Source organism: Oncorhynchus keta, chromosome 12, assembly GCF_023373465.1.
Source record: "Oncorhynchus keta strain PuntledgeMale-10-30-2019 chromosome 12, Oket_V2, whole genome shotgun sequence".
Lineage (NCBI taxonomy): Eukaryota > Metazoa > Chordata > Actinopteri > Salmoniformes > Salmonidae > Oncorhynchus > Oncorhynchus keta.
In genome coordinates this window covers 3,482,831-3,506,503 of record NC_068432.1, presented here as the reverse complement: position 1 = coordinate 3,506,503, position 23,673 = coordinate 3,482,831, and the positions used below count along the sequence as shown (strand labels likewise).

General features: G+C 40.7%; 1 protein-coding gene across 3 annotated transcripts in view; it reads left to right on the top strand.

Moving 5' to 3' along the window:
• The window catches only part of LOC118390876 (gamma-aminobutyric acid receptor subunit gamma-2), a 71,045-nt gene extending 53,523 nt beyond the window's left edge, over positions 1 to 17,522 (top strand). Inside the window, exons 8-10 of one of the 3 annotated variants that reach the window (XM_035781587.2) lie at positions 3,864 to 4,069; positions 8,233 to 8,256; positions 10,828 to 17,522. In XM_035781587.2, coding sequence (XP_035637480.1) covers positions 3,864 to 4,069; positions 8,233 to 8,256; positions 10,828 to 11,109 — 512 coding nt within the window. In that variant the 3' untranslated portion in view covers positions 11,110 to 17,522. The remainder of the gene's footprint in view (positions 1 to 3,863; positions 4,070 to 8,232; positions 8,257 to 10,827) is intronic. The other 2 variants (XM_035781588.2, XM_035781589.2) reach the window with 2 other exon arrangements.
• The last annotated feature ends 6,151 nt before the right edge of the window (positions 17,523 to 23,673 follow it).

Below are 23,673 nucleotides of genomic sequence, written 5' to 3'. Positions count from 1 at the left end.
TCTCTTGTGTGCTTCGTTAAAGGGTTTCCCCCGATGAAGTATCTCCCTCAACATCATCATGCCTCTTATATGCACCAGATGGCTGGTGGTAAAGGCATGGTATGAACATATTGGCTGAATTCGAAAGCATGGATATGTTGTGGATCAAGCGAACCAAAACAGCTGGTCCCTATGCCATCCGTTATGGGAGACTACTCGTCATACTGTGTCAATTGGTTGCAATTAAACAGACAGTGCATTTCATAATCCTTTAGATTCGTGTAATCCAGTACCCTTTCCAGAATATTTTTTTCTGATCACTATACTAAATGATATTGTTTCATTTGGTTCCTTTTTATTTGGGGTATAATTATGATATGGATTATGTGTCCAGATGAAGCACTTTGGTATAACCTGCTGGAATGAAGTATGTAATGCATTTTAAACCCATAAGGATAAAATAGCAAGCTCTAGTCATTTGCAGAGTGCTAAATTTGTTCAACCATCCCCACTGTATATCATGCATATTTGATTTTGTTCAACCAGTCTGAGATTCCTCCATTCTAATAATCTCCTATGAGAAAACACATTTTTGTACAGAAAGTTTATTTAGAGTTTTTGTAAACTGTTTTTCCTCACATCTCTGAGACCATTGAATAGTAGATAAATCCTCAATAAACAAAGGCATACTCTCTCACAACTTTTCATGTTAGTCTTCTACATCTTCTACATTGTTTAATGCCTCCACTGCACAATATCCCCAAATCCTAGAATCCAACATCCCTAAAAAAGTGACCAACATCCCTAAAAATGTGACCGACCACCTCGATTAGGTGGTTGGTCACTGCTAGCTAGCTAAATAATGAAGTTAGCTAGCTAAACATAAACCATAATCCCAACCCCATAGCTACAGTACAAACTGAATGTCATAGCTAGCCACCATGCATGAAATGCTGTCGGATGATTCTGCAGGTAGCTAAAGCTAATCAAGTAGATTCAATGTTAGTTAGCTAACATTAAGCTATAACTAGCAATGTAAATGGTTTTCGGAGATACTAATCCAATTACTACTCAGATTATACGCGTAACATTAGCTTGCGAGACAGCGAGCAATTTTTTTAGCTAGCGAACAGTACGATTTAACTTGCAAAAAAACGACTGCCTGACAAAATTATGAATTTATAATATCTGAAAACTTTATGGCAGACGGGAACCACTTTAAGTAAGACGTCCTGTGTCTTCTCTGTTTAAATTGTAGCTTGTTTGGCCCTTTGTGTCAAGTCACTCCAGTTTACACTGACCGTGTGCAGAAAGTAGTCTATCACAACTTTCTCCTTTTCTCCATCTTTGACGATAGTGCCTGCTAAATTAAGTACAGTCATTTTGTTGAGAGTAGTAGCAACACCACCATGGCTAACATTATAGCTTTTAAAAAATCAGCGGTAGCAAGGATTATCTACACATACTGAGCAGTTCATGTTAGACAGACGCGAGCTGCATGGCAGACTAATCCAAACCTATCACTCGGCATGTCAAGCCCCCCGTTATCTCATCCAATAATGGCTGGCGGGAAGGTTCCTGACTTTTTCCGTGGCTAAACCAACTAGGCTTGTAATTTAACAATTGTATTCGTGTTTACAAATGGCATACACGTTTGTTATTAAGGCACATGGGAGTTCACATGTTCAAGAAGGCATTTCTCTATCTCAAGGCATTCAAACTGTTAAACAGCCATCACTAACACAGAGAGGCTGCTGCCTATGTACAGACTTGAAATCATTGGCCACTTTAATAATGGATCACTAGTCACTTCAATAATGCCACTTTAATACTGTTTACATATCTTGCATTACTCATCTCTGTATTTTTATACCATCTATTGCATCTTGCCTATGCCGCTCGGTCATTGCTCTTTATATATGTATATATTCATATTCCATTCCTTTACTTAGATTTGTGTGTATTAAGTAGTTGTTGTGGAATTGTTAGATTACATGTTAGATATTGCTACACTGTCGGAACTAGAAGCACAAGCATTTCGCTACACTCGCGATAACATCTGATAATCATGTGTATGTGACCAAAACAATTTGATTTCTGCCAAAAAAACACATACTTAAAAAAAAAAAGTTTACATACACTCAATTAACTCAATTAATGTTTGGTAGCATTGCCTTTAAATTCTTTAACTTGGGTCAAACATTTTGGGTAGCCTTTTACAAGCTTGCCCCTTAGCCAAATACATTTAAACTCAGTTTTTCACAATTCCTGATGTTTAATCCTAGTAAAAATTCCCTGTCTTAGGTCAGTTAGGATCACCGATTTATTTTAAGAATGTAAAATGTCAGAATAATAGTAGAGAGAATTATTTATTTCAGCTTTTATTTCTTTCATCACATTCCCAGTGGGTCGGAAGTTTGCATACACTCAATTAATATTTGGTAGCATTGCCTTTAAATTGTTTAACTTGGGTCAAACATTTTGGGTAGCCTTTTACAAGCTTGCCCCAATAAATTGGGTGAATTTTGGCCCATTCCTCCTGACAGAGCTGGTGTAACTGAGTCAGGTTTGTAGGCTTCCTTACTTGCACATGCTTTTTCAGTTCTGTCCACACATTTTCTATAGGATTGAGGTCAGGCCTTTGTGATGGCCAATCCAATACCTTGACATTGTTGTCCTTAAGCCATTTTGCTTGGAGTCATTTTACATTTGGAAGACCCATTTGCAACCAAGCTTTAACTTCCTGACTGATGTCTTGAGATATTACTTCAATATATCCACATAATTCTCCTCCCTCATGGTGCCATCTGTTTTGTGAAGTGCACCAGTCCCTCCTGCACCCCAAAGCACCACCACAACATGATGCTGCCACCCCGTGCTTTCACTATTGGTATGGTGTTCTTCAGCTTTGAATCCTCCCCCTTTTTCCTCCAAGCATAACAATGGTCATTATGGCCAAACAGCTCTATTTTTGTTTCATCAGACCAGAGGACATTTCTCCAAAAAGTACGATCTTCGTCCCCATGTGCAGTTGCAAACCATCGTCTGTCTTTTTTTATGGCAGTTTTGGTGCAGTGGCTTCTTCCTTGCTGAGCAGCCTTTCAGGTTATGTCGATATAGGACCTGTTTAACTGTGGATATAGATACATTTGTACCTGTTTCCTCCAGCATCTTCACAAGGTCCTTTGCTGTTGTTCTGGGATTGATTTGCACTTTTGCACCAAAGTACGTTCATCTTTAGGAGATAGAATGCGTCTCCTTCCTGAGCGGTATGATAGCTGCGTGGTCCCATGGTGTTTATACTTTCGTACTATTGTTTGTACAGATGAACGTGAAAATTGCTCCCAAGGATGAACCAGACTTGTGGAGGTCTTCTTTTTCTGAGGTCTTGGCTGATTTCTTATGATTTTCCCATAATGTCAAGCAATACATCCACAGGTACGCCTCCAAATGGCTCAAATGAAGTCAATTAGCCTATCAGAAGCTTCTAAAGCCATGATATTATTTTCTGGAATTTTCCAAGTTGTTTAAAGGCACAGTCAACTTAGTGTATGTAAACACTAATTCTCACTGTAATTGTGATACATTGAAATATAAGTGAAATAATCTGTCTGTAAACAGTTGTTGGAAGAATGACTTGTGTCATGCACAAAGTAGATATCCTAACCGACTTGCTAAAACTATAGTTTGTTCACAAGAAATTTGTGGATGGTTGAAAAACTAGTTTTAATTAATGACTCCAACCAAAGTGTATGTAAACTTCCGACTTCAACTGTACGCCAACTGCTCAATTGTAGCTTCTTAAATAGGTCACAAATGGTATATGTTACCCGTTGCTGCTATAACCTCTTTACCCTCATCTTGACCCTCTTGTCCATTGACAGGCATTACCACTGTGCTGACCATGACTACGCTGAGTACCATAGCCAGGAAGTCGCTGCCTAAGGTATCCTACGTGACGGCCATGGACCTCTTTGTGTCCGTGTGCTTCATCTTTGTTTTCGCCGCTCTGATAGAGTATGGAACACTGCACTACTTTGTGAGCAACAGGAAGCCAAGCACAAAAAAGGACAAGAAAAATAAAAACCCGGTGAGTGTTGTATATCCAAAACAAAGTCGGCCCACAAGTGGTAAATAAAAAATGGTCAGATTTTCTGTCAGGGAACTTATAGTATATGTGTACATTTCTCCTCAAAGAATTTAACATTTGAGCTTAGAGTGTTTTCACAGAGTTCTAACCTTATTTCCAGCCTCTGAAAGCTTTACCAATCACTCTCACTGTATTACTGTAATGTATAGCCAACTACTACTAGGTTCCCTTAAGGGAGAAGTCATTGTGAGTGCCATGCAGTCTGCGTGAGAGGCACGGGATAGATTGAACCTGTACTTAATCTACACCACAGCTGTGCAGTTGTAATTTACACCTTTGTCACATGACCAGACGTTTTCTTAGGGGCTTCAAATCCCCACAACATCATGGTAGCTAAAGTGAAAGCACCGGAGTTAGCTAGCAAGGTACTTAACAGGCTGTGGGATGATGCTGTTTCAGCTTCTTTGTAACTAAGATTTGCTTTTGGATATAAATGTGTGCGGGATGAATGAGTAATGATCTGGATGTTCTCACCGAGGTTGTTCTCACTGAGGTTCTTCACATGGTCTGCCAAGATGTGATGCAGAAGCCTTTGACTGAGCTCCTTTTGATCCTCATGAATAGTTAAGAATAAAAGAGGAAATCGAGGAAATAACATCCTTTAATTTCTCATAGGCTTTGGGTGTAAGGGTCACTCAGTGAGGGTGATGTGTGCTACTTCCGGCGCCGACAGAGATGGCCGCCTCGCTTCGCGTTCCTAGGAAACTATGCAGTATTTAGTTGTTTATGTGTTATTTCTTACATTGTTACCTCAGGTAATCTTAGGTTTTATTACATACAGTCGGGAGGAACTATTGGATATAAGAGCAACGTCAACTCACCAACAGTACGACCAGGAATACGACTTTCCCGAAGCGGATCCTCTGTTTGGCCTACCACCCAGGACAATGGATCGGATCCCAGCTGGCGACCCAAAACAACGACGCCGTAGAAGGGGCAGACGGAGCGGTCTTCTGGTCAGTCTCCGTAGACGGGCACATCGCGCACCGCTGCTGAGCATGCTACTCGCCAATGTCCAGTCTCTTGACAACAAGGTAGACAAAATCCGAGCAAGAGTAGCATTCCAGAGAGACATCCGAGACTGTAACTATAAACCACATATCCTGAGGCTGCATTTATTGTAGCCGGGGATTTTAACAAAGCTAATTTGAAAACAAGGCTCCCCAAATTCTATCAGCATATCGATTGTGCTACCAGGCCTGGCCAAACCCTAGACCACTGTTATTCCAACTTCCGCGACACATATAAGGCCCTCCCTTCGGAAAAGCTGACTACCACTCCATTCTGTTGCTCCCAGCCTATAGACAGAAAGCTCCTGCGCTCAGGTCTGTTCAACGACTGGTCCGACCAATTGGATTCCACTCTTCAAGATTGCTTCGATCACGTGGACTGGGAAATGTTCCGCATTACGGCAAACAACAACATTGACGAATACGCTGATTCGGTGTGCGAGTTTATTAACAAGTGCATTGGTGATGTTGTACCCACAGCGTCTATTAAAACATTCCCCAACCAGAAACCGTAGATTGATGGCAGCATTCACGCAAAACTGAACGTGCGATCCAGTGCTTTTAATCAGGGCAAGGTGACCGGAAACATGACTGAATACAAACAGTGTAGCTATTCCCTCCGCAAGGCAATCAAACAAGCTAAGCGTCAGTACAGAAACAAAATGGAGTCACAATTCAACGGCTCAGACATGAGAGGTATGTGGCAGGGTCTACCGTCAATCACGGACTACAGAAGAAAAACCAGCCCTGTCGCGGATCACGATGCCTTGCTCCCAGACAGACTAAACAACTTTTTTGCCCGCTTTGAGAACAATACAGTGCCACTGACACGGCCCGCTACCAAAACCTGCGGGCTCTCCTTCACTGTAGCCAACGTGAGTAAAACATTTAAACGTGTTAACCTTCGCACGGCTGCAGGCCGAGACGGCATCCCAGGACGCGTCCTCAGAGCATTCGCAGACCAGCTGGCTGGTGTGTTTACAGACATATTCAATCTGCTGTCCCCACATGCTTCAAGAGGGCCACCATTGTTCCAGTTCCCAAGAAAGCTAAGGTAACTGAGCTAAATGTCTACCGCCCTGTAGCACTCACTTTTGCCATCATGAAGTGCTTTGAGAGACTAGTCAAGGACCATATCACCTCCACCCTACCTGACACCCCACAAGGGTGTGTTCTCTGCCCTCTCCTGTACTCCCTGTTCACCCATGACTGCGTGGCCATGCACGCCTCCAACTCAATCATCAAGTTTGCAGATGACAGTACAGGGGTAGGCTTGATTACCAACAACGACGAGACGGCCTACAGGGAGGAGGTGAGGGCCCTCGGAGTGTGGTGTCAGGAAAATAACCTCACACTTAATATCAACAAAACAAAGGAGATGATCGTGGACTTCAGGAAACAGCAGAGGGAACAGCCCCCTATCTTCATTGATGGGACATTAGTGAAGAGGGTGGAGAGTTAAGTTCCTCGGCGTACACATCACGGACAAACTGAAATGGTCCACCCACACAGACAGCGTGGTGAAGAAGGCGCAGCAATGCCTCTTCAACCTCAGAAGGCTGAAGGAATTCAGCTTGTCACCAAAAACACTCAAAGTTTTACAGATGCACAAATGAGAGCATCCTGTCTGGCTGTATCACCACCTGGTACGGCAGCTGCTCCACCCATAACCGGAAGGCTCTCCAGAGGGTAGTTAGGTCTGCACAACTCATCACCGGGGGCAAACTACCTGCCCTCCAGGATACCTACAGCACCCGATGTCACAGGAAGGCCAAAAAGTTAATCAAGGACAACAACCACCCGAGCCACTGCCTGTTCAACCCGCTATCATCCAGAAGGCGAGGTCAGTACAGGTGCATCAAAGTGGGGAACGAGAGACTGAAAAACAGCTTCTATCTCAAGGCCATCAAACTGTTAAACAGCCATCACTAACATTGAGTGGCTGCTGCCAACATACTGACTCAACTCCAGCTACTTTAATAATGGAAAAATTTATGTAATCAATTTATCACTAGCCCCTTTATACAATGTTCTCATACCCTACATTACTCATCTCATATGTATATACTGTACGCTATACCATCTACTGCATCTTGCCATCTTGATGTAATGTATCACGAGCCACTTTAAACAATGCCACTTCATATAATGTTCTCAAACCCACTACTCATCTCATATGTATATACTGTACTCTATACCATCTACTGCATCTTGCCATCTTGATGTAATGTATCACTAGCCACTTTAAACAATGCCGCTTCATATGTTTTCATACCCTACATTACTCATCTCATATGTATATACTGTACTCTATACCATCTACTGCATCTGGCCTATGCCGTTCTGCCATCACTCATTTATATATTTTTTTGTACATATTTGTATTCATTCCTTTACACTTGTGTGTGTATAAGGTAGTTGTTGTGAAATGTTTAGGTTATATTACTGTATGGTCGCTACACTTGCATTAACATCTGCTCACCATGTGTATGTGACAAATACATTTGATTTCTAACCATTTTATGAAAAATAAAACATAATAATGTCCTATTTCATGTTATGATGGTATTTGTTCAGATATCTGCATTATGCATGAGAACAACAACAGGTCATTCATAATCAATCTACTAAATGTATGCGCACTGGAACTGATTAGGTCATCTAAGGTATTTTGAGTTAGATGGAGAAAGAGAGTATAACGCACTACAAATCCATATTCAATGTGTTTTATTTAGATACAAATGCCATTAACTGTACAAAAAAAATGACATTGTCTTGTTTTGGTGCAACGGGTCAACTTTGAGCCTTACTAGGATCAATATCACCCCTGAACCATTGATGTCAAGTTTGTTTTTATCATGGATATAGCACATCTCTAAAGGTAGATTTGGCTGGAGATCAACCTGGTCTCCAGTGTGATGTGTCCTGTCATGCACCTTCCTCCTCCTGTATGTGTGTCTCTACAGTATACTGTTCTCTTTCTACTTTTGATGTTCTTTTGATGTTCTCTATGTTTTTGTTTATTACATGTGTTCTTTTTTGTGTTGCTCTCTTTTAATTCCACATATTCTTTGTTTCCTGTTGGGACAAAAGCTCCTCCGGCTATTTTCCTCAAAGGTATATTGCCTTCAGTTTCAACTATTGACTGCATGTGTCTGCTGCATTTTGCCTCTTTCTGGCCCCAGCTAGCGCATTGCACTGCTACTTGTCTGTTTTAGATACCCTTTATTTACCTTTACCCCAGAATCTCTTCCGCAATACCATCAAACAAAGTGCTCACGGGAAAGTGCGGAGGCAGCCAGACGTACTTGCGTCGTGGCAATATTGCGCTCTTTCAACCAGTCCACACATGTCGCTAGTAAAAAGATGGCACGCAATGGTTTCATTCTGGCTTTTTTTCCCCATTTCTTTCTGCCTCACACTGTGCAATTTTGACTGTAAACCGGTGGCATCTTTTTCTCCACTATCATTCAACCTGCCCGTGTATTTGTGGGGCTTTTAACCTGACGCTTCCTATAGAGTCAGCAGAGCCTTAACAGACTGAAGTAGACAACCCCTACGCTGTGCTAGGCCTCATTAGTCGTGATCGTCTTAACGGCTACACACGGCAGCAGAGTGGATTCGGCCCCAGTATAATCTTCATCCACTCACAGTGTAGAGGGTGCTACTGAAGAGCTATATTTAACACTCAAGTAAAGAAGATGGTGTGCTTTCAAAACCTGAATCACCCTTAATCTATGGTATGAAAGAACATTTCTTAATGGGGTCCTTTGACTCAATTTAAATACCATTAGTCAGAGAATACTGTAAGTCAACATTTGAACCAGCCATTTATAGGAAGGGCATTTTCTATAGATAGTTTAAAATGGACAAAACAAAACAATCAACAACAATAATGTACTACAGCTGACACTAAGCTTAGATTAAAGTGGTACGGATCCAGAGCAGATGCCTGTGTTTCCTTCAATCATTCCTCCCTAGAGGTTGTCTACTTTCATTCGGTTAAAGCTGCAATGCCAATGTTTTGTTTTGCAAACCCCGGCCACGCTGCAGTATCTGTGTTTGTTACACTGCTTGAGCTAGCTCCTACCACACCCTTCCTTCTCCCGTGCAATGCCACTTTGAGACCCGGGTCACATGACCTGATGCTGCCGCCTGCTGCAAATCCCCCGCCGGCTGTCAATCAATCAGGCAATATTGTGGAACCAGCCATGTATCGTTTTCAAAGGGACGACAACAACTCTTGTGTTCTAGTGCTGGGCAAATTTGAGCTGCAGGGAGCGAGTTAAAGTCAAATCAGTGTTTTGAGCTTTTATGATGACACATGCCTTAAACAGTTTACCCCAATGCTTATGGCATTTGAGAAGTGGTACTTGACACACGTATGATTCATTTTATAAAGACCAAATATTCGGAAAGTAGTATGATTACCTAAACATAGTACTGGCACGGCATCACATGGTCTCCGTTCAGTCAGTAGCGATTCCATTCAGTTTATTTTAAGCGGGGCAATACATGTAGCTACGTCATTCTATTTCTAAGTGACTCATACAGAAAATATGATGCTGGGTCAGAGAAAGCTCATTCTTAATAAAGTTGATCATGAGAGTTTATTTTTTATTTTTTTAAAGGTGGCGTGTTGTTTTGCGATAAAAGCCCATGAAAATGCCCTGTTTGAATGCTAATTGTGCCTCTTTTGACTGATGGAGCAAAGGACTCGCTGATGTCACTGACCTATTTTAGGAATCATCCGAAATAAAACGCTGTGCCCTGAAGTGGTGAGCAGGCTTAAATGGAAGTTGATTTAACCCATTTAGGGACAGGAAATGGAGGATGGAGGAACAGTGAGTCCCTGCCCAGGAGTCTTTCTTATCATACAGCTTAAATCATAAGCGATTTACAATAAATTCCGATTTCCTCCCTCTGAAATCCATACAAGGGCATCCACGTACAGAACAAGAATTGGTCCCGCTTTATTTGAAGTGCATCTCATGAAGTCTTCTTAAAGCCTTCATATAGACTTCATAAGCACTACATAGATGCTTCACAAATAATCTATTAACAAATGTCATGCTCTATAAAGATTCATAATGTGGCATACGTGTGTGACGTAACCGTACAGATATTTGTTCACATTTGCATGAAATACGGTTAGAGATGATTTGTGACCCATTTATGTAGTGCTTAATAAGCCTATTTAATTGCTTTATGAAGCCTTCCTAATATTCACTTCAAATAGTGCAGGACTGATGTAATTTGAGTGAATCGTAATGCGAAAGGGGACTATGGTTTAGCTTTAGGACTAATGATAACCACGATACTCCTCGTGTTTTCCCATGATGTGCAACAGCAGAGCTTATAATGGGTTGCCCAACACTAGCATCATCTTTCTGCTAAACAAAGCGAAACTACACAATGTTTCTGACAGAAGCTAAACTTCTTTACCCTAAGGTGTAATTTGCCTTACGCGTTCCAAAGGGAATAGTCCACTGTCATCTTTAAGCCACTCTAATTAAATGCAGGTGCCACTGATATGTAAACATGTATTTGCTGACATGCTTAAAAAGAACCCATCGGCAAGTGAAGGTGCAAATTACATTTTGTATACTAACATAAAGAGAGACTAAATTAGGTCCCCTGTGCTGCCTCTTAGACTCTAGTCGCTAACTGTGCTCTCTCTGTTATAAGCAGACACCTACGGTGGACATACGCCCTCGCTCAGCCACCGCCATCCAGATGAACAACGCCACCCACATGCAGGAGCGGGATGAGGAGTATGGCTACGAGTGCCTAGACGGCAAGGACTGCACCAGCTTCTTCTGCTGTTTCGAGGACTGCCGCTCCGGGGCCTGGCGGCACGGGCGGTTGCATATCCGTGTCGCCAAGATAGACTCGTACGCTCGCATCGGTTTCCCCACCGCTTTCGGTCTCTTTAACCTGGTTTACTGGATCTCCTATCTCTATCTCTAGATCCAGCGTGTAGCCAGACTTAGAATATATGTTCTGCTCCAACTTGACCATTTTTTCAGAAGGGGACCCACTGAAATGTTTTCCTTTTGTTTCTGTTTGATTTTTCTATGTTTGTTAATTCATATTTCTCATAATTTCTTTATATGGTTGAAGCAAAAGTTGTAGCAAAACCATTAGGCATGCAGGGATCTGGAGTCCGATAGTGGGGACTACGACTGTGCTTTGGGTAAAGGCAAGAACCTAAGTTCACCGTAGTGATTCTGCAGGACTACATTTTCCAGATTCCCCTTGATCAGATAATTGGTTTACGTAGAAGGTAATCGCAGTCAGGGCCGCTTCAATGTTGTTGTTTTTTGTATCTGCCCTTAGTCAGTATATTAGATCACAGTAAACATTTTCACGGTAAACAAACTTCATTCAAACTGAAAAAGTATAAAGGCATGTTCCCGATTTCTTGCAACAAGTCGCGCATGCGCCGTAGAAGACAAAAACGGAAGATTTGACATCAGCTTATTTTCCCCATCTTTTAAAATATGCATATTTACTTATATTGCTGTATTCCGTCCATCCAAAATACAAAATAAGCTAAATCTCAAGCACTTTAATAGCTATGTAGGTTGAACAGTAAGTATGATTTTCAATGATAATTTGATAGCTCGGTTTCTTTCATCGAACTGTGAAACTTTACTTTTACACAGTTAAACATGCATTTTTTGAATGTGTGGTCAGGAGCGCTAGAAAATACTGTTTATGGGTCAATGGTCAACTGTACAGACACTGTATATATTTTATTATTATGTAGTGGTTTTCATTTATTTATTGCATGCACCTTTCAGACCCAAAATCAACACATGTTTTAAAGGGGCAATTCACAGTTGTTACATCCATTTACCGACACATAAATGAACGATATTCTCATTGATACTTGTTATAAGTTATAAAGGCCTCATGAGCTTACTTCAACTGTCCTACCCCATCCCAACCCAGCATATAAACTTGTTTTACTCCAATGTTTGTGAACATTGTAAATGTAAACAAACACTGTTTAGCCTCAAAATATGTTTAAATCCATCATTTAGATTTCATGGATGGTCAGTCCTTGCATCAACAACCCTGTCTGTACATTTAAGAGTGGTTACATTTCTTCAGGCCCATCCCTCAGCTTTTTGCAAAGACAGAGGTGGGGTATCTGTTTGTTATTGTTTAAACTGTGGATAGCCCCTTTAAGGTCTTCTATTGTTGGCTATGGATACAAAAAAAGAACACTGCTGATTATCCATCTGGATTCCGTCTTACTTTTTAGGAAAAGTAGAAAATGAGACAAAGTCAGATTTAGTCTTATAAATGAACGCTAATCTCTACCAGTATGTATTACAAGAGGATCAATCCAGACCTTACAGGGAAAACGTTGTTAAATCAACTTTTATTAACTTGTAGACTGCTCTGTAAAACTCTTCCCTTTCAAACACTTTGCTATTGATGGCTATCTTCAATTGACACACAAGTGTGCTGGCTCCTTTGGGAAGTGTGTAGATAAGAAATAGGCATCAAAAACAAATGTATGGTTTTCTTACATCAAAACATATTTTCTTACATCAAGACATATTCTGCTCCCTTTCTCTACCCCACAACCACTTGGTGGAAGTGAATTTCACGCCAACACATCAAGCAGTGTTTTACTTCATTCAGCTGGCACAATTGTGTGTCTACAATGGAAGCGGCTGTAGTTCTGAATGCGTACACCCGTCAAAATGCCAAAACTAACAGTGACAGAAAACAAACTCCCATTTGTCATAAGACTGAACTGCATTACTTAGTCACCGCATTAAAACAGGATCCATTCCATCTGTCTCAATGGGTGGTTTAGAGGGACTTAAGGCAAAAACAAACCATTTAACTTGAGGAATATTGATGAACATGACAGCTCCGTGGAGAAGAAAGCATCTGCTTGTGACCCGACCAGATGCATAAGCCTTACTCTCTTTGAAGAGAAACACTGTGGAAAGTACAATGATCTGACGCTGAAAATGTATTGAAAGATCTGGGAGAAGTTCAGGAATTTATTTTTTTTGTTCATTTTGCTTTTCTGTGTTTACAATGGATCACTAAATCATTAATGTGTCAATACACCATTACTCATTTATAGTGTGGCACATTGTGAATGTCAACATAAGTACTCAAACTATTTGTGCTTCACATCATGTGCTAATGGAACGCTTACAATGCAACTTATGGGGTACTTGTATACCCAAATCATGGCCAACCTGTTCCAAAAGAGTACCTTAGCTAAAGGCAGCCAGAGGATGTTAAAGCAGTGCTTTAATCTAGACCATGGTTTCCCAAACACGGTCCTGGGGCCTCCCATGGGGGCACCTTTTGTTTTCTGCCCTAGCACTACACAGCTGATTTAAATAACTCATCATCAAGCTTTGATTATATGAATCGTCTGTGCAGTTCTCGGGCAAAAAAACTAAACTTGCCCCCCTGGGAGGACCCGGGACCAAGTTTGGGAAACCCTGATCGAAATGAATAAGTAATTTTACTGTACATATTGTAAATCACATGATATTGTGTACATAGTAGATCACAAAAGGAAACAAACACTTATCAAACCCTTCAATTTTTGAAAGGGGCAATGATATGTTTCATTTTCTTCATGTATCCCCTTTCATTGATATCATTATTATCATTATGCTGGACTGTGTGGGATATTGTAGGGCAGGTGTATTCTACGAGGTCCGGAGCCTGCTGGTTTTCTGTTCTACCTGATAATTAATAGCACCCACTTGGTGCCCACTAAGTCCTTGATTAGAGGGGAACAATTAAAAAACTGGCTTTGAGGTCCAGAGTAGAGTTTGAGTGTTGTAGGGTATTTTTTCAAGGAAATCGTTGTGTTTCCCTATTTAGAAAGCCCTCAACGAAACAGAGATGGAGAATGTCCTTTGTCAACAATATCATAGAGACATAATTTCGTTCTATAATGAATTTATCTTGTTGTTGTTGTATTTTCTATGTTGTGGTCTACATAGGCTCTAAAGACCAGTTATAGTCTGTTCACTGAATGGTATGACTAAAAAGGTAGGTGGCGAAGTTACTTATTAACCAGCCTCAATTGACAATATCTTTTCAGACATTCAACTGTTATATTAGCTACTCCCTGAGGTACTGAACAGACGTGCTACTCTAGTCTAAAGTGGCCGTCAGAGTTTCTGCATTAAATTGTAAAGTTTCTTAGCAACAACTGTACTACCCATTGTCAGTTGAATGAAGTGGAAAGTGAGTGGAATTTGAAGCTCTTCCCCTTGTGCATTCACTAGTGGTCCTCTATTTTGTACCTGTTGCGAAGCTATCACTCAGTACAAGGTTTTGTCTTAAGGGTGTGTGTGTTTTTTTCTCTCACTTTGAACAGAAAGGAATGGATTTTTTGGCAACTTGATAGTTTACTTCAGTTGAAATGGAGAGGAATGTAAGGGTGTGGAAGAACAACTTTAAGTGCCAAACTTTGACACAAATGTGATACATCCATTCAGAAACCAATAGTGTTCAATGATCTCTTAGTCAAAATGAACTGTTATTTTGCGAAGTATGTGCGAAATGGGAGAAACGCGTTTTGTGTTCTTTGAGAAATAATATTTAACAGATATAATTTACTATTAACACATACATACACGAGACATTATTTGTATACCTTCATTTACCATTATTACATTTCACAGACGCTGTTATCCAGATCAACTTGCAGTACTGAGTGTGTACACTTTCTGTACTGGTCCCCTGTGGGAATTGAACCCACAACCCCTGGTGTTGCAAGTGCAATGCTCTACTAACTGAGCCATACGGAACATTATCTCATGGTCTATAGCTTATGAACAAATATCAAAGCACAAGGACCAAACGTGCATTAGCTTTATCTTAATGCCTCTGTCTCAGAGACACACTTTTCATCCATTCAAGTATAACCTTTGATAAAGAGAATGAGTTAGCATCTTTTTTTTGTTTGTTTGAAAGAAAGGCTGAACGAGCACATTCAGAAAGTAGAGATGTTTTTAACTGTGAGAAAGTACTTACTGAGGTATCAAGTGTATGTATGTGGTTTATAAATACCCAATGACCAACCAGTCATATTGAACGGTGCTGGCATACTAAATTTGATTATTTATATCAACTATTTAAATGTTGCTTTACTATACACAAAAAAAACATTATATTGTATTTTTGTGATTTCTTTATTTTCTTATGTTAGTTTACACACATATGGTACATACAGTATTACACATAGTTAAAGGTTTTGGAATTCTCCTGGTACTTTGAAGGAGATAATCATAAAAGATAGTCTGCACACGATGTATAGGTCAATCACAAATATGAATATATTTAACATTTAGTTCATGTGGTATTGCTCAGCTTATTTTAATTTGGCCTCCATCTATTCGACCATCTCATGACCTAATTTAGGTTAGAGGAGGACAGAGCATTCAACGATAAAAGAAGACAGAGATATTTTATTTGGGGGAAACTACAAATAGGACCTATTTGAAGAGCACATGTAAATAATTTCTATAGTTATATACTTTGTCAGACTGGAGAAAAAAAATATACCAGTCAAAAGTTTGGACACAGCTACTCATTCCAGTTTTTCCCCCACTATTTTCTACATTGTAGAGTAATAGAGAAGACATCAAAACTATTAAATAACACACATGGAATCATGTATAAACAAATATATATATATATATATATATATATATATATATATTTTATATTTGAGATTCTTCAAATTAGGCACCCTTTGCCTTGATGACAGCTTTGCACACTTGGCATTCTCTCAACCAGCTTCATGAGGTAACCTGGAATGCATTTCAATTAACAGTTGTGCCTTGTTACAGGTTAATTTGTGGAATTTCTTTCCTTCTTAATTTGTTTGAGCCATTCAGTTGTATTGTGACAAGGTAGGGGTGATATACAGAAGATAGCCCTATTTGGTAAAATACCAAGTCCATATTATAGCAAGAACAATTCAAATGAGCAAAGAAAAATGACAGTCCATCAGTACATTAAAACATGAAGATCAGTCATTCCGGAACATTTCATGAACTGTGAATGTTTCTTCAAGAGCAGTCGGAAAAACCATCAAGCTCGATGATGAATCTGGCTCTCGTGTGGACCGCCACAGGAAAGGAAGACCCAGAGTTACCTCTGCTGCAGAGGATTTCATTAAGAGTTACCAGCCTCAGAAATTGCAGCCCAAATAAATGCTTCACAGTGTTCAAGTAAAAGAGACATCACAACTGTTCAGAGGAGACTGCGTGAATCAGGCCTTCCATGGTCGAATTGCTGCAAAGAAACCACTACTAAAGGACACCAATAATAATAAGAAGAGACTTGCTTAGGCCAAGAAACACGAGAAATGGACATTAGACTGGTAGAAATCTGTCCTTTGGTCTAATAAATCCAAAGTTTGGATTCCAACCACAATGTCTTTGTGAGATGTAGAGAAGGTGAACGGATCATCTCTGCATGTGTGGTTCCCAACATGAAGCATGGAGGAGAGGATTTGATGGTGTGGGGGTGCTTTGCTGGTGACAAAATCAGTCATTTATTTAGAATTCAAGGCACACTTAACCAGCATGGCTACCACAGCGTTCTGCATAGATACGCCATCCCATCTCTTTTGCGCTTAGTGGGACTATCATTTGTTTTTCAACAGGACAATGACCCAAAACACACCTCCAGGCTGTGTAAGGGCTATTTGACCAAGAAGGAGAGTGGTGGAGTGCTGCATCAGATGACTTGGCCTCCACAATCACCTAACCTCAACTCAATTGAGATGGTTTGGGATGAGACAGACCACAGAGTGAAGGAAAAGCAGCCAACAAGTGCTCAGCATATGTGGGAACTCCTTCAAGACTGTTGGAAAAGCATTCCAGGTGAAGCTGGTTGAGAGAATGCCAAGAGTGTGCAAAGCTGTCATCAAGGCAAAGGGTGGCTACTTTGAAAAATCTCAATTTAAAAAAATCTAATAGTTTAACAGTTATTTTGTTACTACATGATTCCATGTGTGTTATTTCATAGTTGTGATGTCTTCACTATTATTCTACAATGTAGAAAATAGTAAAGATTAAGAAAAACCCTGGAGTGATACGTGTGTCCAAACTTTCAACTGTTACTGTATACAGTATACCACACCATAATTGCAGTACTGGGTACCTGGTTTCCAAAAACAAAATACATCTATTATGAATTCCATTCATATCTTAGTTGTTTGCCATCTCTGTATATTTATTGAGTATTGTACAAAAGGGACACTGATTAATTATTGTTAGGGTCTGCATAATATACTAAATGTACTGAAAAAATCCTTTTCATAAGGGAATTGCACACAGTTGTGGAATTTTGCAATAAAATGATTGCATTATCAATGTGTCTTGTTTGTCACATTTAATGACTTGTGTTATTCTACGGAATGGCATGCTATAACAAAACAAATGTGACCATACATCAAACATGACTAACATTTGCTGCTGATTTTCTCACGCTGTATAGACCATCGAATACTTGTGAGAACAGGTTAAAATCCTTGTTGAACCGCGATAAAGTGGCTGCTGCTGTTCCTGAACAAAACAAGATGCATATTTGGAGGCATGTGAACCATTTTTTTTGGTTTGCGAGTTGAGGTGTTCAGTGATGTAATGGGAGCATTAGCAGGAGCCCAGTGTTTGATGTGTTTCAGGGCAGCAGCGTGCTAGGCTGGCTGGTGCAGGGAGACCTCTGCTTTGGCACCTCATCCCCTGAGGTTGAGTCGCAGCTGCTGGGCCAGAGATGGCAGCGAATCCCCCTGGTTATTACACAACGCACTATCAAAAGGTAGCCTTTCATCTGCAGCGGTACAAGCTCTTCTGAAGAAAAGCTGGAACTACAAGGGTCCACCATTTCTAATGCAACACAGCCACTCATTTTTTAATTAACATTATTATCATCTTGGTGCCAAACATTCTTCTAGCTGGTCCATGGCAAGGTGAGGCAATATCCAGGATTTATTATGCTGCTGGAGTTACATTTCACTCTTACAGTACGTTGATTGAAGTGTGCATATCCCTGGAATGTTGTCATAAACTCAACCCTATAGGACTTGCTTTTCACCGGGATTGTAGCTTGGCAAGCCAAGATAGAGGTTAACTAACCTACATAAGCTAGGTGGTTGGAGAGCAAAGTATTTCCAGGGACATAACAAAAGAGGGATTCTAGTGAAATGTGAAATATAATAAGACATGCTGAACTTTAAAGAAGTTTGTCCAAAAAATAAATGTCTCTGATCCTACAGGCTACCTATAAAATACTATATGGGCCTGGAGAGTCAATAACACAGCATTTAGATTTATAGATGAAATTAAACATGGTTGATAGCTCCATTGAGCATGTTTTAGTCAAAGATGTTGCTTAATCTATGTCCAGGAAAAAGTCCACTAGACATAAGTTGTTTTGAGTAGATCCCTCCCAAAATTGGGGGGAAATCACCCTTTCCCACTAGCACTGACTTTGCTGATAAACACTTTGTTTGAGGGAAAATGTACATGAAACGATTCAGATGTGTTGTTGTCTCAGCTAGCCATCTTAAGATGAATGCACTAATTGTAAGACGCGTTGGATAAGATTGTCTACTAAATGACTCAAATAAAATAAAAAGCAAATAATAAACCATTGCATGCATCCATGCAGACAAACAATAAAATACAATTCCTGAAAAGTGATGAGCAGCCTAAGCAAAGGACCAGTTTTGGTCAAATATTTTAAAGCCTGCTGTGAACAGCACACACATTTCATAGTTATTACAATGGGTGTGTGTGTGAGAGAGAGAGAGAGAGAGAGAGAGAGAGAGAGAGAGAGAGAGAGAGAGAGAGAGAGAGAGAGAGAGAGAGAGAGAGAGAGAGAGAGAGAGAGAGAGAGAGAAAGAGAGAGAGTGAGACTCTCCCACATTGACTCTGTACCGGTACCCCCTGCATATAGCCACGCTATTGTTATTTACTGCTACTCTTTAATTATTTGTTATTCTTATCTCTTACATTTTTTTTGTATTTTCCGAACGGTGACCTAACTTAGTTGATGATCTAGTACCGTCATTAACCATTTGTTTCAAACCACAGCTCTCGTCATATCTCATTAAAGTAGTTATATTTGAATTATTAGGGTCCTTCCAATTGATATAAAAATCACCCTCAATAAATATATCTCTGTTACTATCTGTGGCCTGGTCAAATCCAGTGCATAAGTCATCCAGATAGGACATCTTAGACTAGAGCTAGGAGGTCGATACACACATCCTACCAATATGGGTGCCTGGTGAGTTAGATGTTTATTTTTATTTATTTTACCTTTATTTTACTAGGCAAGTCAGTTAAGAACAAATTCTTATTTTCAACGACGGTCTAGGAACAGTGGGTTAACTGCCTGTTCAGGGGCAGAACGACAGATTTGTATCTTGTCAGCTCGGGGATTTGAACTTGCAACCTTTCGGTTACTAGTCCAACGCTCTAACCACTAGGCTACCCTGCCGCCCCAGGGCATGTACTTGAGCCCATAGTGCATCTATTGACACACATTAAGGTCATCCCTCCTCTTAAAAGGTATATGATTCTGAATGCACAGTGCTACACCCCCACCATTCCTGTTCCTGTCCCTCCTCAGTAGACTATATCAATGATTCCTGTCCCTCCTCAGTAGACTATATCAATGAATGTTCATTTGCCCATTATTTACAGATGCATCCAAATGTGTTCCGGTTAAAGCTAAAATATGAATATCATTTATTTATTTTAAGTTAAAAACCTCATGTATTTTGTTAGGAAGGCTACATAAATTGACCTGAGCTATACGCAGCCCTTTTCTTGTCAGGTGAAGATAAATAGATGATGTATTCGTTATAGTTGAAGTTGTCATGATACACTGCAACACACAAACTCAGATTTGAAAACTGGATTAAAATAGCCAGGGAGTTACTCTAGAGTTCCGATACAGTTGGATGAAAATAGCCAGGGGGTTGCTCTAGAGTCCCGATGCAGTTGGATGAAAATAGCCAGGGAGTTACTCTAGAGTCCCGATACAGTTGGATGAAAATAGCCAGGGGGTTACTCTAGAGTCCCGATACAGTTGGATGAAAATAGCCAGGGAGTTACTCTAGAGTCCCGATACAGTTGGATGAAAATAGCCAGGGGGTTACTCTAGAGTCCCGATACAGTTGGATGAAAATAGCCAGGGGGTTACTCTAGAGTCCCGATACAGTTGGATGAAAATAGCCAGGGAGTTACTCTAGAGCCCCGATTTGAAAACTGGGTTAAAGTAGCCAGGGAGTTAATCTAGAGTTCCGATACAGTTGGATGAAAATAGCCAGGGGGTTGCTCTAGAGTCCCGATACAGTTGGATGAAAATAGCCAGGGAGTTACTCTAGAGTCCCGATACAGTTGGATGAAAATAGCCAGGGGGTTGCTCTAGAGTCCCGATACAGTTGGATGAAAATAGCCAGGGGGTTGCTCTAGAGTCCCGATACAGTTGGATGAAAATAGCCAGGGAGTTACTCTAGAGTCCCGATACAGTTGGATGAAAATAGCCAGGGGGTTGCTCTAGAGTCCCGATACAGTTGGATGAAAATAGCCAGGGGTTGCTCTAGAGTCCCGATACAGTTGGATGAAAATAGCCAGGGGGTTGCTCTAGAGTCCCGATACAGTTGGATGAAAATAGCCAGGGAGTTACTCTAGAGTCCCGATACAGTTGGATGAAAATAGCCAGGGAGTTGCTCTAGAGTCCCGATTTGACAGTTGGATGAAAATAGCCAGGGAGTTACTCTAGAGTCCCGATACAGTTGGATGAAAGTAGCCAGGGGGTTGCTCTAGAGTCCCGATACAGTTGGATGAAAGTAGCCAGGGGGTTGCTCTAGAGTCCCGATACAGTTGGATGAAAGTAGCCAGGGGGTTGCTCTAGAGTCCCGATACAGTTGGATGAAAATAGCCAGGGAGTTGCTCTAGAATCCCGATACAGTTGCCCGTTGGTGTACATTTGATCCATCACCAAGGAGACTCGTTGGTTCAGGCAATGATTTTCTTTCATGATGGGATTCAGTTCAGTTTTTTCTCCTTTCATTGACCTCCGTGGGGAAGTGATCATTCATTCAAAAATCAGTATTTCGGAGTTTTCTGCCGCCGCTCTTCACCACTTCTGTCAGTGTTCTAGGTCAATGGAATAAGGCAGAGTCAGGCGCAGGACACAGGTATGAGTAAAGCCACGATATTTACTCAAATTCAACAATAATCCACCAAAGATAAACATCAACAATCCAGATCATGTACACGGAACCACTTGACAAAAACAATCACGCACAAAACAACAGGGGAAGCCAGAGGGTTAAATAAGGAACACTGATTATGGAATGGTAACCAGGTGAGTATAATATGAGGACAAAGCAAAACAAAAATGAAACATGGATCGGTGGTGACTAGAAAGCCGGTGACGTCGACGTCTGAACGAACAAGGAGAGGGACCAACTTTGGCGGAAGTCGTGACAACTTCCTTTTGCTTAAAACGTTCAAAACATGCAATAATAGCCCAAATGTGGACTCTGGAGAAAGTGACATAACGCACGACATCTGTGAGCAGTTTCAGTTGAGTTGACATAAAATCTTGAACAGTGTTAGATATCAGGTTTGGCAAGTTTTTTCATTGATGGATTTCAACATCTATATCAGTAAACCTCTCCACACGCGCCCACAGGCTTGGGGATGGTTTGATGCCATCACTGATACCGCTTGGCCAACTTGGCTTTGGTTTGTCTTGTTGATTGGATTTGTTGTCTTTATTAACAGTGCTCGAATTCTCAGAATCCAGTGACTTGTTTCTTTGAGCTCATAACTATCTCTCGTCGATGAATCGTTCGAGCTCTTCAATGGATTCTGAATCATCAAATCAAATTGTATTGGTCACATAATGTAAGAAATAATACATAAACACTCTGCATGCAGAGTAAGTAAAACAAAAAATAACAAAACAACGGATCTTTCCGGATCTATACAGGTCGTTGGTAGATACACCCAATACAACAACACAATCAAATGATTGTGTACTCACTCCTGCCTGCTATATTGAAATATTTGCCGTCAACAATTAACCAAGTCTGAAAGACGTGTTTGACATGGACCGGAGCAGGCATGCAAGCCGAGGGTGATAGAGTGCCATGCTCCTCATTTAAAATGGTTCCCATTCTCTTTTTGCAAAGTTATAAGAAAACGGAAGCAATAGAACTATTAGAAAATAGAAGTAGGAGAATATTGTGAGCACTGCTCCAGATCACCGCAAGAGAGAGAGTGGGGGGGGGCAGGGAGGACGGAGAGGGACCCGACTCAAACTAAACTGTCTATTGTACAGCAGAGCATGTGTCTAACTCCAACCCCCCAAAACTGAATAGATACAAGCATAAATCATGACCACACCGCTTTAAAAAAACAGAGATGTGAGCTCTCCATGCAGAATCAGGCTGGTTCCACCCAACTAAATCAAGCAAAGTGGACTCACTTATCACCTGAAACTCCCACCAACTCCCAAGCACACAATCATTAGAAATAATTGCTAAACAAACCATAACACAACAGCGTTCAAGAGGAAATGCACTAATTTCAATAGCTAACACCATACTTTCAACAAGCTATTGTGCATGGTGCACAAGAGTAGCCAACACATTAACATTGTGATAATATGACAGTTTGTAACACAGCAAAAAAAAAATAATATTCATCCTCAAATAAAGAATATTAACCGCACGGCGCAGATTATTCAACTATTGCAATTACCATGCGCGCCAGCAGTCGTAAAACAGTTAAGTTAGTTCAGAACAAATTCTTATTCACAATGACGACCTACCCTGGGACAATTGTGCCCCACACTATGGGACTCCCACAGCCCCTTTACTTTCAGTGCAGCAAACTCTCTCCAGAAGTTCAGTGAGGATCTCTGAATGATCCAATGTTGACCTAAATGACTAATGATGATAAATACAATCCACCTGTGTGTAATCAAGTCTCCATATAAATGCACCTGCACTGTGATAGTCTCAGAGGTCCGTTAAAAGCGCAGAGAGCATCATGAAGAACAAGGAACACAACAGGCAGGTCCGAGATACTGTTGTGAAGAAGTTTAAAGCCGGATTTGGATACAAAAAGTTTTCCCAAGCTTTAAACATCCCAAGGAGCACTGTGCAAGCGATAATATTGAAATGGAAGGAGTATCAGACCACTGCAAATCTACCAAGACCTGGCCGTCCCTCTAAACTTTCAGCTCATACAAGGAGAAGACTGATCAGAGATGCAGCCAAGAGGCCCATGATCACTCTGGATGAACTGCAGAGATCTACAGCTGAGGTGGGAGACTCTGTCCACAGGACAACAATCAGTCGTATATTGCACAAATCTGGCCTTTATGGAAGAGTGGCAAGAAGAAAGCCATTTCTTAAAGATATCCATAAAAAGTGTTGTTTAAAGTTTGCCACAAGCCACCTGGGAGATACACCAAACATGTGGAAGAAGG